The sequence below is a fragment of the Manacus candei genome, unplaced genomic scaffold (genome assembly GCF_025592945.1).
Source record: "Manacus candei isolate 608988 ecotype Guabito, Panama unplaced genomic scaffold, ASM2559294v1 h1tg000021l, whole genome shotgun sequence".
Taxonomy (NCBI): Eukaryota; Metazoa; Chordata; class Aves; order Passeriformes; family Pipridae; genus Manacus; species Manacus candei.
This window is the reverse complement of record NW_026138069.1, coordinates 6,434,919-6,446,934: the sequence shown is the minus strand read 5'-3', so window position 1 is coordinate 6,446,934 and position 12,016 is coordinate 6,434,919. Positions and strand designations below refer to the sequence as shown.

The window sequence follows — 12,016 nt, the reverse complement described above, 5'->3', positions numbered from 1 at the left end:
TAAATAAAATAGCCAAGGAAAATCACTTGCTTTTGTTTCTCTCAGAGCTACATTTCTGAAGGAAAAAAACAGGGAGCTTCCTTCTTTGAAAGGCAACAGTGACAGCAGTGTGTATCTTCACCCCTGCTTTCTAGAAAAAGGGTGGAACATTTTGTAGGGTTGGCTTTTCATCACTTCCTGTTGTGGATCTGTGATTTTTGTTCCTGGTTAAAAGTCCCCAGTCTTCTCCAGGCAGATAGAGGACTCTGGATGTTTAATTCCAAGTCTGATTTCCACTCCAAAAATTTGTGAAAGGATAAAGAAAGTCTTTATCTTACAAAAAGCTGACTGCCACATCTGAGAGGGCAGCACTGGAAGAATGAAGCAGAGAAAAAAAGGAGAAAGAGAAAAATACCAGTTAGGGCACTGCTACCAGAAGAAATCTCTCTGTAATTATAATCTAAGTCTGATTTAAAGTACCTATTTGTCTTAGATGACTAAACACTTTTTAAAAGCCTTTTTAAAGTTCTTTTAGTCGTTAGAGAACAAAAGAAGCTCGATAAGACTAATTTTTCTGATTTTAAATACTTGTGAAAAGTATTCATATGATTAAATCAAACTCAAAAGATAAGAGAATAGTACAAAGTGACACTGCTTCTCAAAGGAAACCTCCAGTTGGGAAATCTCCTATATCTAAAAGTAGGAACAATACCAGCAATTCTGCACACCTTGCTGTTTGAGTAACACACCACTGGCTTCAGCATGCTTATGGATGTATAGTGGACTTGAACATGAGTACAGCATTTCGGAAGGCATTTACATAGAGCATTCATTGGCCCACTTCCAGACTGCAGCCTTTGGGTTCTCTCCATATTACTGTCTACAGGGTAAACTATCCACCATAGGTCAGGTTATTCCTGGTCATCATTAAGCCTCTAGGTGAAGAGCATTAATTCAGTTTTGAATGTTCATCAATACCTCACGGAGGGAGAGGAAGCAGTTCATTCTGTTTCTCTCTCTCTCTTGATTTTGGAATAAACCTAGATGAATAGTTCAGACCTCAGACCAGATTTCCAGGTGAATAAGGTAATCAGTGAGGTGATTCCCACCCTAGATCATGGACTGGACTGGCACAGAATATTTTCTGATCGGGACCTAACAGGTGGCAGGCCACCACTTTCTTTCACCTGTTTGTTACCATTCACAGGGCTTGTGGCAGTGTCACAGCTTAAACCATAGTCCACAAGAATGCAAAGGAGAGAAAATGAAACTCAAAAGCAAAATTCTGTATGGTAGTTCCTAAGTATTCTTGTGGGAACCAACCACTTAAGGTGCTTTATCACCTTTGTATTTCCTGAAAATTATTCGAGACTTCCTAGTTTTCAGATCTATTTATAACAGGCAACTTACATTGTGTAGAAAGCACTGCAAAATTTTAACTTTTGCTAGTTTTTGTTCTTTTGCAGAGCAACCACTGCAATATCTTAATATTTTATGATAACAACTGTTAAGAATTATAATGGCTCCAAAAAAAACAGTGTTGGTTTATACGTGCCCTCATCTTTCTGTGGGTGCAAATTTTCTAATTAGTCTTTGATTCTTAGTCAGATCGCAAAGAGATATCAACTGATATAGGCGTTCTCATTTCAATGATGTTAGATTTTACTGAATTTATATCAGCTGTTGTCAACTGAATTTATATCAACTTTCTCATCTTGCATAACCGCTGTTGTGTGAATGAAAAAACTCAGGTAGCCACATTTTTGTTTTAACAAGGGCCATTTGAAACAAGAATGATAGCTCATAGGTTAAAACAAGAAAAATACAGAATTTAAAGCTGAACTGAGCGCAGTTGATAGTATTAATCTGAATTTTACGAATCCTAAGGAAGTTCTATGCAAAAATTTTAGTAACGATGTATCTTAAGTTCAATTTCCTAACTTAAAGACAGTAAAAAATATTACCTTGCCTCTGTTTTCTGTGACAACAAATTATATTTTTTATGCTGAAGTGATTCTAAGTGATTACTTTAGAAAGCATTATTGAAAACTTCAAATGCCTCTTTTTCTGTGGTTGATAATAAAAGGAGGTCACCACAACAATCTGCAGGGCTCTGAGCAAGGACCTCTACTGTTCAACACATTTTTGTAAATGACTAGGGGAAGGTGAGTGAGAAAGTTTGTTAATGACAAAATATCTCAGAGTAGAAAAGATAAGATCCAAGAGGGAGGAGTGGCAGAGAGATCTTACCAGAATTAGTAAATAGGCAGTAAATTACGGAATGAAATTCTGTGGTAGCCCAAGTAATGTGAAACATATTATAAATATAAATCCCAGTTCCATGTATAATTAGGATTGAAATTTTAGTGTTGTCAGTTTCATACAAACATCAGTTCAGTGTTCATTAATGATCAAACTCAAATAAAGTATTAGGAATTAGTAGAGAAAAAAGTCTGAATTAATAGTGGAAGGCCATATTTACCATCATACAGGACCATGGCTCTGACAAATCTTGGATACTGTGCTACATTCTGGTCTCCTCATTTTAAAGACACAACTGGGAGTGGAACCAAGTGGGCTTCAGAGAAGGACAAAAAGGAAATTCAAAGGTATATGTATAGAATTACTTATGTACAAGGATTATTTGTGTGGCCCAGAAGGGTCAGGGCTGGAAAAGTGATCAATATTTGTTTACTATTATGAACGGATACAACTGAGACATGTTCTAGCGGGCTAGAAGTGGGATGCTGTATGTAGCTAGAAATCATAAAATTTTCCACTCACTGATATTTGTACAAGAAAAGTTTAATGTGTAGCAGCAAAGAAAAGTAAAGAGGAGCATGGGAAATTTGGATAGAGCCTGAATTTTCCATCTGGAGAATGAAAAGTACTCCAAGGGCTTCAGGAGCCATGCTCAAAACAAACTGTTTGAGGAAATAGAGCTGTGGAACTCATTGCTGAAGTACATTGTGAAGATTAGAAGTTTACAAAGGGTCAGAGTGAGCAAATGCACAGAAGAGCAGTCTATTGAGAGTTACTGAAACATATACAGAAACAATACCTAGCAGTGGAAACTAGAATTGACAGCTGGGGAGAACTTAGGAGGCCATGTTCTTGCTCTTCTCCAGGAATCTCTTACAGTTGTTTTTGGAGAGAAGAAGATTTTTCTAAATAAGCCTTTGGTTTGGTCCTGCATAACCACTTTTGTGTTCTCATTTGACACAGTAGATCAGGAGTTACTGTTCCATTTTTCAGACTCAGCTGAGTTTGCATTTTTTGACTGACCAACTCACATCCTTAATTTTTTTCATGTCATGCAGCAAAAGGCTTGTAAGTTAAAACCAGAGAGGTTTGTTTCTGTGAAATATTAATATGTGTGGGTTTCTGTGTTTGTCCTCCCTTTTGAAAAAATGTCAGTTTGCAACAGGTACAAGTCCTTCAGTGTGTTTTACACCCCCCCACCCTCTTATTATAATATCTCCATCAACTTGCATTCTCAATTTCTTTGTTTATCATCAAATTCCTGTAGAATATTGAATTTGACTTCTCTGGAAATTATTAATTTAATAAAATATTTAAATGCTGTTGTAACTTTGTACAATGTGTAGGCAGGTATAGGAAGAAAAATTGATCTGAGTAGAACAGTAAACTAGGTCCAGATTTTCCTTCACCCATTGCATAAGCAGGATTAATATGAGAACATGGGATTAATTGAAAACTTTCTGAGTGCTGTCCTGCCTCGATAATGGTTCAGCTTACTGTAATGTCCATCAGTACTTTTTAATGTGTGTTGTTATCTGGGTTATCTTACTGAGGAAAGAAAATTCTGAATTCTTTTATACAGAGCATATGCAAACACAGTGCTGCCAAGTTCTTGCAGTGTTATGCCAGCAAAAACAATCTTGGTTTTGATTAGCTATTTACCTGAAGAGAGAGATTTATCACCTTGAGCATTAGATTGTTTGTTTATATTTTCATTTGCCCTCAAGTAGTCACACATTTGGAGGAATAAATGCATAATTTCTAAACCAATACTATAATTATAGGTAATGAACTGTAATAGAGCTAGAATAAAAGGAAAAGAGTGAGAAATCAAGAGGCATTCTGTACCTTTTTGAATTACTAGTTTTTTAATCTCTGAATCGATCAGCCTTAAATTAATATTAATATACCAATGGTTGATTTTAAACTGAGAAGAGGGCCTAAATCATCACTTGACACCTTCATGGATTCCTAAGATCCTTTTTCAATTTCATTTTCTCTGCTCCAAATGTTCAGGTTTGACCTGACAAAACATTCAGGGCTCAGTGTCGTGAAAGAGAATTCCAAAATTTCTGAGACAAATAAACTACCTATCCTTTAGGAAGTCCTAAAAGAACTACATATATTCATTAAAAAGTGTTTAATGATGTTAAACACCATTCCAAAAAAATTTTCACCCTCAAAACAAAGAATACGGAATGAATGGAGTATTCTATTTTAATGGATTCAAAAAATTATTACAGATAAATTTCTGTCTTTTTTAATGATGCTTTGGGATATTGTTCCCAGTGAAACCACTGTCTTTGCTTCTTCATAGAAGAAGCAGAAGAAATGGAATAGAAATTTTTCATTATTCATTATTTATAGGAAAATAGCTACCAAGCAGTCAGCTCCTGGTACTTTTTGGATATCAGTAGACTTTACTAGGTAGTGGAAATCTGTACTTTCTATTAAAAGTACAAGACCAGAACCAAATGTCAGTCTGTCATGCTTAATGATTGCTTTTCCAATGACATTCGAACCCTTGGATAAGCATTTCTGGATCTTTTTGCTTCTTTACTATTTTTCTATATGGACATTTTTGCCATCATCGTCATTCAAATCCAGTTCTAGCTATGCAGTCATGGAGGAAATCCCCCTACTCTGCCCTCTTGCAACATTGATTTATTGCACTGCAGTGGGGTTGTGGGTTAACACTGGTGGGCAGCTAGGCAGCTCACAGGTCTTTGCTTACTTTCTGCCTTTGCCCTATGGGACAGAGGAAGAGGAATGGAAGAATAAAAGCAAGAAAACTTGAGAGTCAAGATAAAGAAAAGCTTAATAAGTGAAGGATAAGTGGGAGAGAAGAAAAAGAGAAGAGAAAGAGAAGTGAGAAGAGAAAGAGAACAAACCAGAACAAGTGATGCAAAGTCAGTGCTCACTAACTCCCAGGGGTAGAGTGGTGACCAGTCAGTTTCTGAACAAAAGATGTCTAACCCCCTCTAAACCCACACTTCTAATTGCTAATGTTACATATTATGGAATATATCTTTGGTTAATTCAAGTTCTCTGCTCAGTTGTGTCCACTCCCAATCCACTGTGCCTCTCCCCAGTCTATTCACTTGAGGGGCCAAGAGAAAAATAGAAGGCCTTGATGCTGGGAAAACTCTGTTCAACCAGAACTAGAACATTAGCGCGCCGTCAGCATGTGGGTCAAAAGTCTAAACCATAGCACTGTATGAACTCCTATAAAGAAAATTGACTCTATCCTAGCTAGAGCCATTACAAGTGGGCCAAACTTCCTGATGTTTCATTATAGAAGTGACACTTTGCTGTGGAAAAGAAGGCAACTCTGGTTATAGTGAATTAATTTATGAGGTAGAGTGTGCAAGTTTCTGAACTATATGCAGATACCCTCAAGGAAGAGGACAAAAAAACCTCTATAGAATTTAGGCTGCTGGCTGTTTTATTATCCACTTGAAATTGGCTCTTTTTCCATGCACCACTAGAATAGGTCTATGTTTCAGTTTCACACTACTAAGTGCAAAATCTCATGCATTTGTACGCTCTTTCCTGTATTATTGCAGCCTTGCGTTTGGAAAGGAGAGATCGAAGAAAATTGTGGATCGGTTCATGTGAAAAAAATGCTGCATTTGCAAAAATTCTATTACACAGCAATGCTCTGTGTTATTGGGTGTGTGAGTCTCTGAGGATACATGTAGCTACTTTCTATAGCACATAGTATACTAACAGTATATGAGAAAGCAGTTGGTTGGAAAATGTTAGCAAAGAAAAATGAATTATAGAGCTTTTTTATTAACCCTTGTGGGCTGTTTTTTTAGTGCTTACACAGACACTTGACTCGGGAGGGCAGGTTCAGGCCTTTAATCATGAATATAGCCAGTTATCCACACTGAAAATTGCAAACAGAGGTCTCGGGGCTAACTGCATGACCAGAAGTCTTTCAGGTATTACAAAATCGATGACAGTAACAATCAATTGTATCTGTTAGATCAGGTATGAAGCAGTATAGAATGCATGGAATCTAAATCGTCTATTTCCATGAAATATGCTGGCTTTCAAAAAAACACTTTTTTCAATGTTATTCAATGTATTGGATCAGTCAGCAATCATTTCAGAAAATATCTCCTTCCTTTCCTGAATGTTCAGTTTTATATATCTGAAAAAAAAGAGACACTTCTTTTAAAGGCATCTTGTTACATGGAAGTTGTAGTGTAATCCTATGAAATGTAAATAATTGAAGATGAAGATGATTGAAGATGAAGAAAGAAAAACAAAGATTAAAAAAAAACGTGAGCAAAGAAAATTACAGTGATAAGCAGTCCGTATCCTACCTACAGATTATGAACTCTGCTGGCTAACTGCTTAGATTCATAGCATGTTGACAGATTCATGCTAGACAGGCACATTTTTCCTTTTAACCACATTTCTTTTCTTATTTTCCCTCTTTCCCCATATGCCACAGAAAAAAAAAATATTCTGAGTCTCTTTCTCTCTTCCTGTGACATTTTCATTGCTGCTTCATTAACCAGTGCACCATCAGTGCATTTTATTACAGCTTCTCTCCTGGCTCACTGTGTTGATGCTAAAATGTAACTATGAACTGGCTATCGAAATGCTAGTCTGTGTTTAATCCTTCTGTCCATTCAAAAAATGAAGTAGTAATATCTTTGGCAAAATCCTGAATTAAACCCATATTTTATCTATTATCCTTTTTGGCCCACCAACTTGAAATGCACTGGGGAGGTATAGTGTGGAGTGTGACAGACTTAATTATCTATGTATTTACTGTAAAAGGCTGGGGGCATATCTCCTATCTAATTAGTGTATTAAGACAATTTAGACTGATTTTATGTATATGCCTTCAACTGACCTTGAAAAACTACTGAAGTTAATGAAAGCATGCTTCAATTTCAGAGTTTTTAGGAAATGAAAAGGCCATGTTATGATAGATATCCTCTGTGACATATACCTGCAGTTGTACCAGTAGGGAGGGGACATGATTTAAATACTATCTGGTTTCCAATGGGTTTCCTGGGTAGGGAATGCACTCAATTCATTTTTAAGTGAAGAGAAAGATGTAACTGCAAGTATGATAGAAACATGTAAATCAGAGGAACAAAGGAGGCATATTCAGAATCTCATATGTAGCCGTGAAAAGGGAAATAAGAAACGTGATGGCCTCTTCAGAGCAGTGTAAATGTTAGAAAATGGGGCAGTGTGTGTGGTGAAAATTTTCAGAGGGAATGGAATAACGTGTTGTCAGTCACTTTCCATCCACCCGCTGCCCCACCAATTCCAGCACTCCCTGCAACACTCGATCAGAGCTCTCTGCCAGTGCTGCATGTTAGACAGCTGCGAGCCTGCATCTGTTTTCTGTTTTCCACTCAATTAAGGCAAAGAGAACAACTATAAGCAAGACAAATTGCTCTGACAGTAAATTTTGTGACAAACTATGTCTGAAATATATGATTTTGTAGGAAATTTTGCAAGACTTTGTCTTTTTTAAATGTGATTTTGCAAATTTTTTTATTAGTACTTTTAAATTGGTGGCCTTATTTTTCTTGTAAGTACACAAAAGGCTTTCTGTCTTACACAGATCACTATTTGATTTGGGGAGGAAATGGTGAAAAAAGAAATGAAGCAAGGAAGGAGAAATGCACGTCATACTAGATACAGACAAGGCAAATCAGTAGCTAGTCTGTAAGGGACTATAAGAAAAGACTGTGACTCCTCCTGTATTAATTGAGGTGGATTACACAGTATGTACAGCTGTCGATGTCAAACTCATTAAAATTTTCATTATTCTTTATTTATTTTGTAGTTGTGACTGAGGGTCCCAGTCAAGAACACAGACCAGTGTGTACTCATAAAAGGAGTAGGGAAATTATATTACTCTTATTAGATTCATAATGACATGGACTCTGAGCATGGGCAGGCTGGCACCACCAAGACAGCACCCTGACAGTGGACACTAGGGGCAGCAAAAAAAAAAATGAATGTGACTCTGATAGTGGAGAACACAACCAGTTTGCAGAGAGAACATTCAAGCCAGAATGCTTCACTCTGAGATGTCCCATACAGATCGAAGGATGACAAGGCTACATACCTTGTTTTTTGTAGTAATTTGTTACCTACTCATCACTTACAGACATCATAGCAGGAGAATATTTTGAATGTCTTGGGATTAAATCTGAAGGGTAGTGTAAAAAACTGGCAAAGGAGAATTAAGTAATAACTCCTCGGAAAATAGAGGAAAATAGACATTTCTGGTTTGGTTTACTGAGTAGAGAGATGTAATTTAATTTCTCAAAAAAAAAATTCCCTATGATTTTGAAATATGGTCATTTTGGTCTCAAGTGGTAGCATTACATATCTCAATATCTCTTCTCCTTCTTCCCTTCTTTTTTCAGGTTACCTGTGCAAATTTAACAAATGGAGGAAAAACAGAACTATTAAAATCAGGAAGCTCCAAATCCACACTGAAGCATATATGGACAGAAAGTAGCAAAGACTTATCCATCAGCCGACTGCTGTCACAGACTTTTCGTGGAAAGGAAAATGATACAGATTTGGACCTGCGATATGATGCCCCAGAAACTTATTCCGAGCAAGATCTCTGGGACTGGCTGAGGAACTCCACAGATCTGCAAGAACCTCGACCCAGAGCAAAGAGACGGCCCATTGTCAAGACTGGGAAATTTAAGAAAATGTTTGGCTGGGGAGATTTTCATTCCAACATCAAGACTGTGAAGTTAAATCTATTAATAACAGGGAAAATCGTTGACCATGGCAATGGGACATTTAGTGTTTACTTCAGGCATAACTCCACTGGTCAAGGGAATGTATCTGTGAGCCTAGTGCCCCCTACAAAAATAGTGGAATTTGACTTGGCACAACAGACAGTGATTGATGCCAAAGATTCCAAGTCCTTTAACTGTCGAATCGAGTATGAAAAGGTTGACAAGGCTACCAAGAACACACTCTGCAACTATGACCCTTCAAAAACGTGTTATCAGGAGCAGACCCAGAGCCACGTATCATGGCTCTGCTCCAAGCCCTTTAAAGTAATCTGTATTTACATTTCCTTTTATAGTACAGATTATAAACTAGTACAGAAGGTGTGTCCTGATTACAACTACCACAGTGACACACCCTACTTCCCATCAGGGTGAGGACCAACTTCTGTCTGAGACTGAAGCCTGGGGAATAAGAGGTTGTATGACAGGTCTGTAACCTCAAGGAGGAAGGCCACATCTATTGCCTGGAATGTGTCTACCTGCTGCTGCTGCTGTCAAATGGCTGCAAATATGTTAGTGGAAAACAATCTGATGTAATTTTTGCCCAGTCAGCTCCATGTATCAATCTAGGTGTAAATCACTATGGATTTGAAATAAAACCATACACATACACAGAGACACACATACTTTTCAGTGCACATTACTGAGATTCCTATTAAGAAAGCTTTCATTGTCTCATGTCTAAGGTTTAAGGATAACTTCTCATCAAGCAAAATGGATTAACTAGACAGAACAAGGTTTCTAACACAGACTGTTATGGAAATCTCCTTGAAAGTCCTTCGAGTACATGCCAATCAATAATCCCCACTCATGCATTCTACTGCTTGAAGTAGCTGTACTGGTAAACAATACTGTAGGAGTAAATACTTGTTAAAATGGGAAAAATGTGTGTCTAGAGCTCAGTATTTCTTATTATATGAACACAGCAAAGCGTCATGACTTTTTCCAGCATACAGTAGGCACATTCGAGGTGGTGTTCGGTGGCTCTTTTTCCGTGGAGTGAGCCTCTTCCTAGTAAAGATGGGCAAACATTTGGAATTTACATGTGAGCAGACATACTGGTTTCATGTTTCTCTGACTCTTTAAGCTCTGATTCTTTAAACTTGTTTGAGTTTAGGCCAAGTTACTTAAAAACTGCAATTGATCTCTAAGAAGGAAAATGCCTGGCGGAGAACATGTAAGTTATAAGTGGCTGTCTTATCTTTATTACAAAATATTGTAACAAATTCAATATCCTAGTCTTCATTTGTATGAATGGTTTGTATTGTACATAATTTAACCAGTGTTATTTGAGCTGCTTATTAATATTAACTTGTAATTGTCTCTCTGCTTGTTATTGGTTAAAAACAATCAAGGAAATGAGGAATCCATTTTATCAATGTAGCTGTAAACTCCATTAAAAGACAGATCTATGTACAAAGCATTTATTCAGCTAAAGTATTGTTGAAAGCTATACATATACAACATTACTACAGTCTGTCTGTATTTAGATATTTTATTTCCAGAGAAAAATGAACTGTATATAAAAATAAAAAATCTTAAAGTTGAGTTTCAATATGTACTGTGTAGATAGTAGTTTAAATGGTTCTGACAAGCAGATAACACTCCAAGTCTAATATGGTTTTCAATATTGTCTCTTTGCATATGCACATATATATATACCTCTATCTATAAATTTGTGTGTGTGCATGTTTGTGCGTGTATATGTACATGTGTGTGTGAGTGTGTGCAAATACTTACATATGTTGAACATGTAAAAATTTCTTGAGCCCTATTTCTAGCAAGCAGATTTTATTACTGAAGGGTCTTGCTAATTGAGTAGAAGCCCCCATTTGGATAACAAGTTACAGGTGCAGGGCTTTGTTTAAAATGATCCATTATGATTTAAAAGTGGGAAAACATGGAGCCACTCTCTGTGTCCACAGGCCTGTCTTTGCCTTAATTCTAGCCTTCTCTGAGGTACTGATCTCTCTTTATGGAATGAAGAGATCCCTTTTTATGGTACAAGGGAATTTTCTTCCTATAAACAAAAAGCTCATAGCTTTTATATACATATATTTTTTTTCCTTTGTGTGTGTGTGTGTGTGCGTATAGTGGCATACTTTACCCCCAGCATCCAGGAAACCAGCAAATATAAGAAGTCCATGCCTAAAAGAAGACTGCCCAAAGAAGAACTCAGTATTTCATATCATATCTTTCAGAATTATCATTCCTGGTAATGTTTTCTTCCGTCCTTCCTCCCTTACCTGCAGGTTCTGTGCTCTTGTGTCAAAGCTGTGAATGCAGATATGGGTCAGCTTCCAACTATGCCCAGTGTTATGAACAGCTTCTCCAAAATCCCAATAAACACTCCAAGAAGTGAAAAGTTTGAAACAACTTCCAGTTGTGAACCCCTCTTGCTGAAATGTGCAGAATCTAAATGAGACTGAAATAAAACAAGTGGATAACATTATTGAAAGTAAATGTTTTCCATTGATGTGTGAGTAGGAGAGGAGACTTCCATATTATTATTGCTTTGGTTTCTTCAAATAGATACGCTTGTGGGAATTTCTTCATTATGTGTGACATTTCCCAGGACAAACTTGGGACCCTTGACCCTGTGTGGATTTGGAGAAAGAAATTGTCCAAGCCATGCCATCCATATTCTGATCTCACTCAGAAATATGCTAAGACACAAATTTTTTCAATTTGACAGGAATTGTGATTAAAATGGTAGTGTTTATCACTTGTGCTCTATGAAAAGTACTTGTTCTGAATATAAACCATAAGTTACTTGTGTTGTTACCAGTAGTTAAAACTTGGGTCTATTAAACCAATGGGAATTTTGTTATTGATTTCAATATAAATTTCCATTTAATAGTATGTTGAACTCCAGTGTTAAATATGATTAGCAATAGTAGCAGTCTGTATTACAATTGAACATTACACACTTTGTGTTCTTGTTTATATTTCTGAAAAATGGATGTGAAATACTA

General features: G+C 36.8%; 1 protein-coding gene across 3 annotated transcripts in view; it reads left to right on the top strand.

The window, feature by feature from the left end:
• Positions 1-10,596, top strand: part of NXPH1 (neurexophilin 1) — a 145,362-nt gene extending 134,766 nt beyond the window's left edge. For all 3 annotated transcript variants that reach the window (XM_051786024.1, XM_051786025.1, XM_051786027.1), the window contains exon 3: positions 8,655-10,596. In XM_051786024.1, the coding sequence (XP_051641984.1) occupies positions 8,655-9,416 (762 nt within the window). In that variant the 3' untranslated portion in view covers positions 9,417-10,596. The remainder of the gene's footprint in view (positions 1-8,654) is intronic.
• The last annotated feature ends 1,420 nt before the right edge of the window (positions 10,597-12,016 follow it).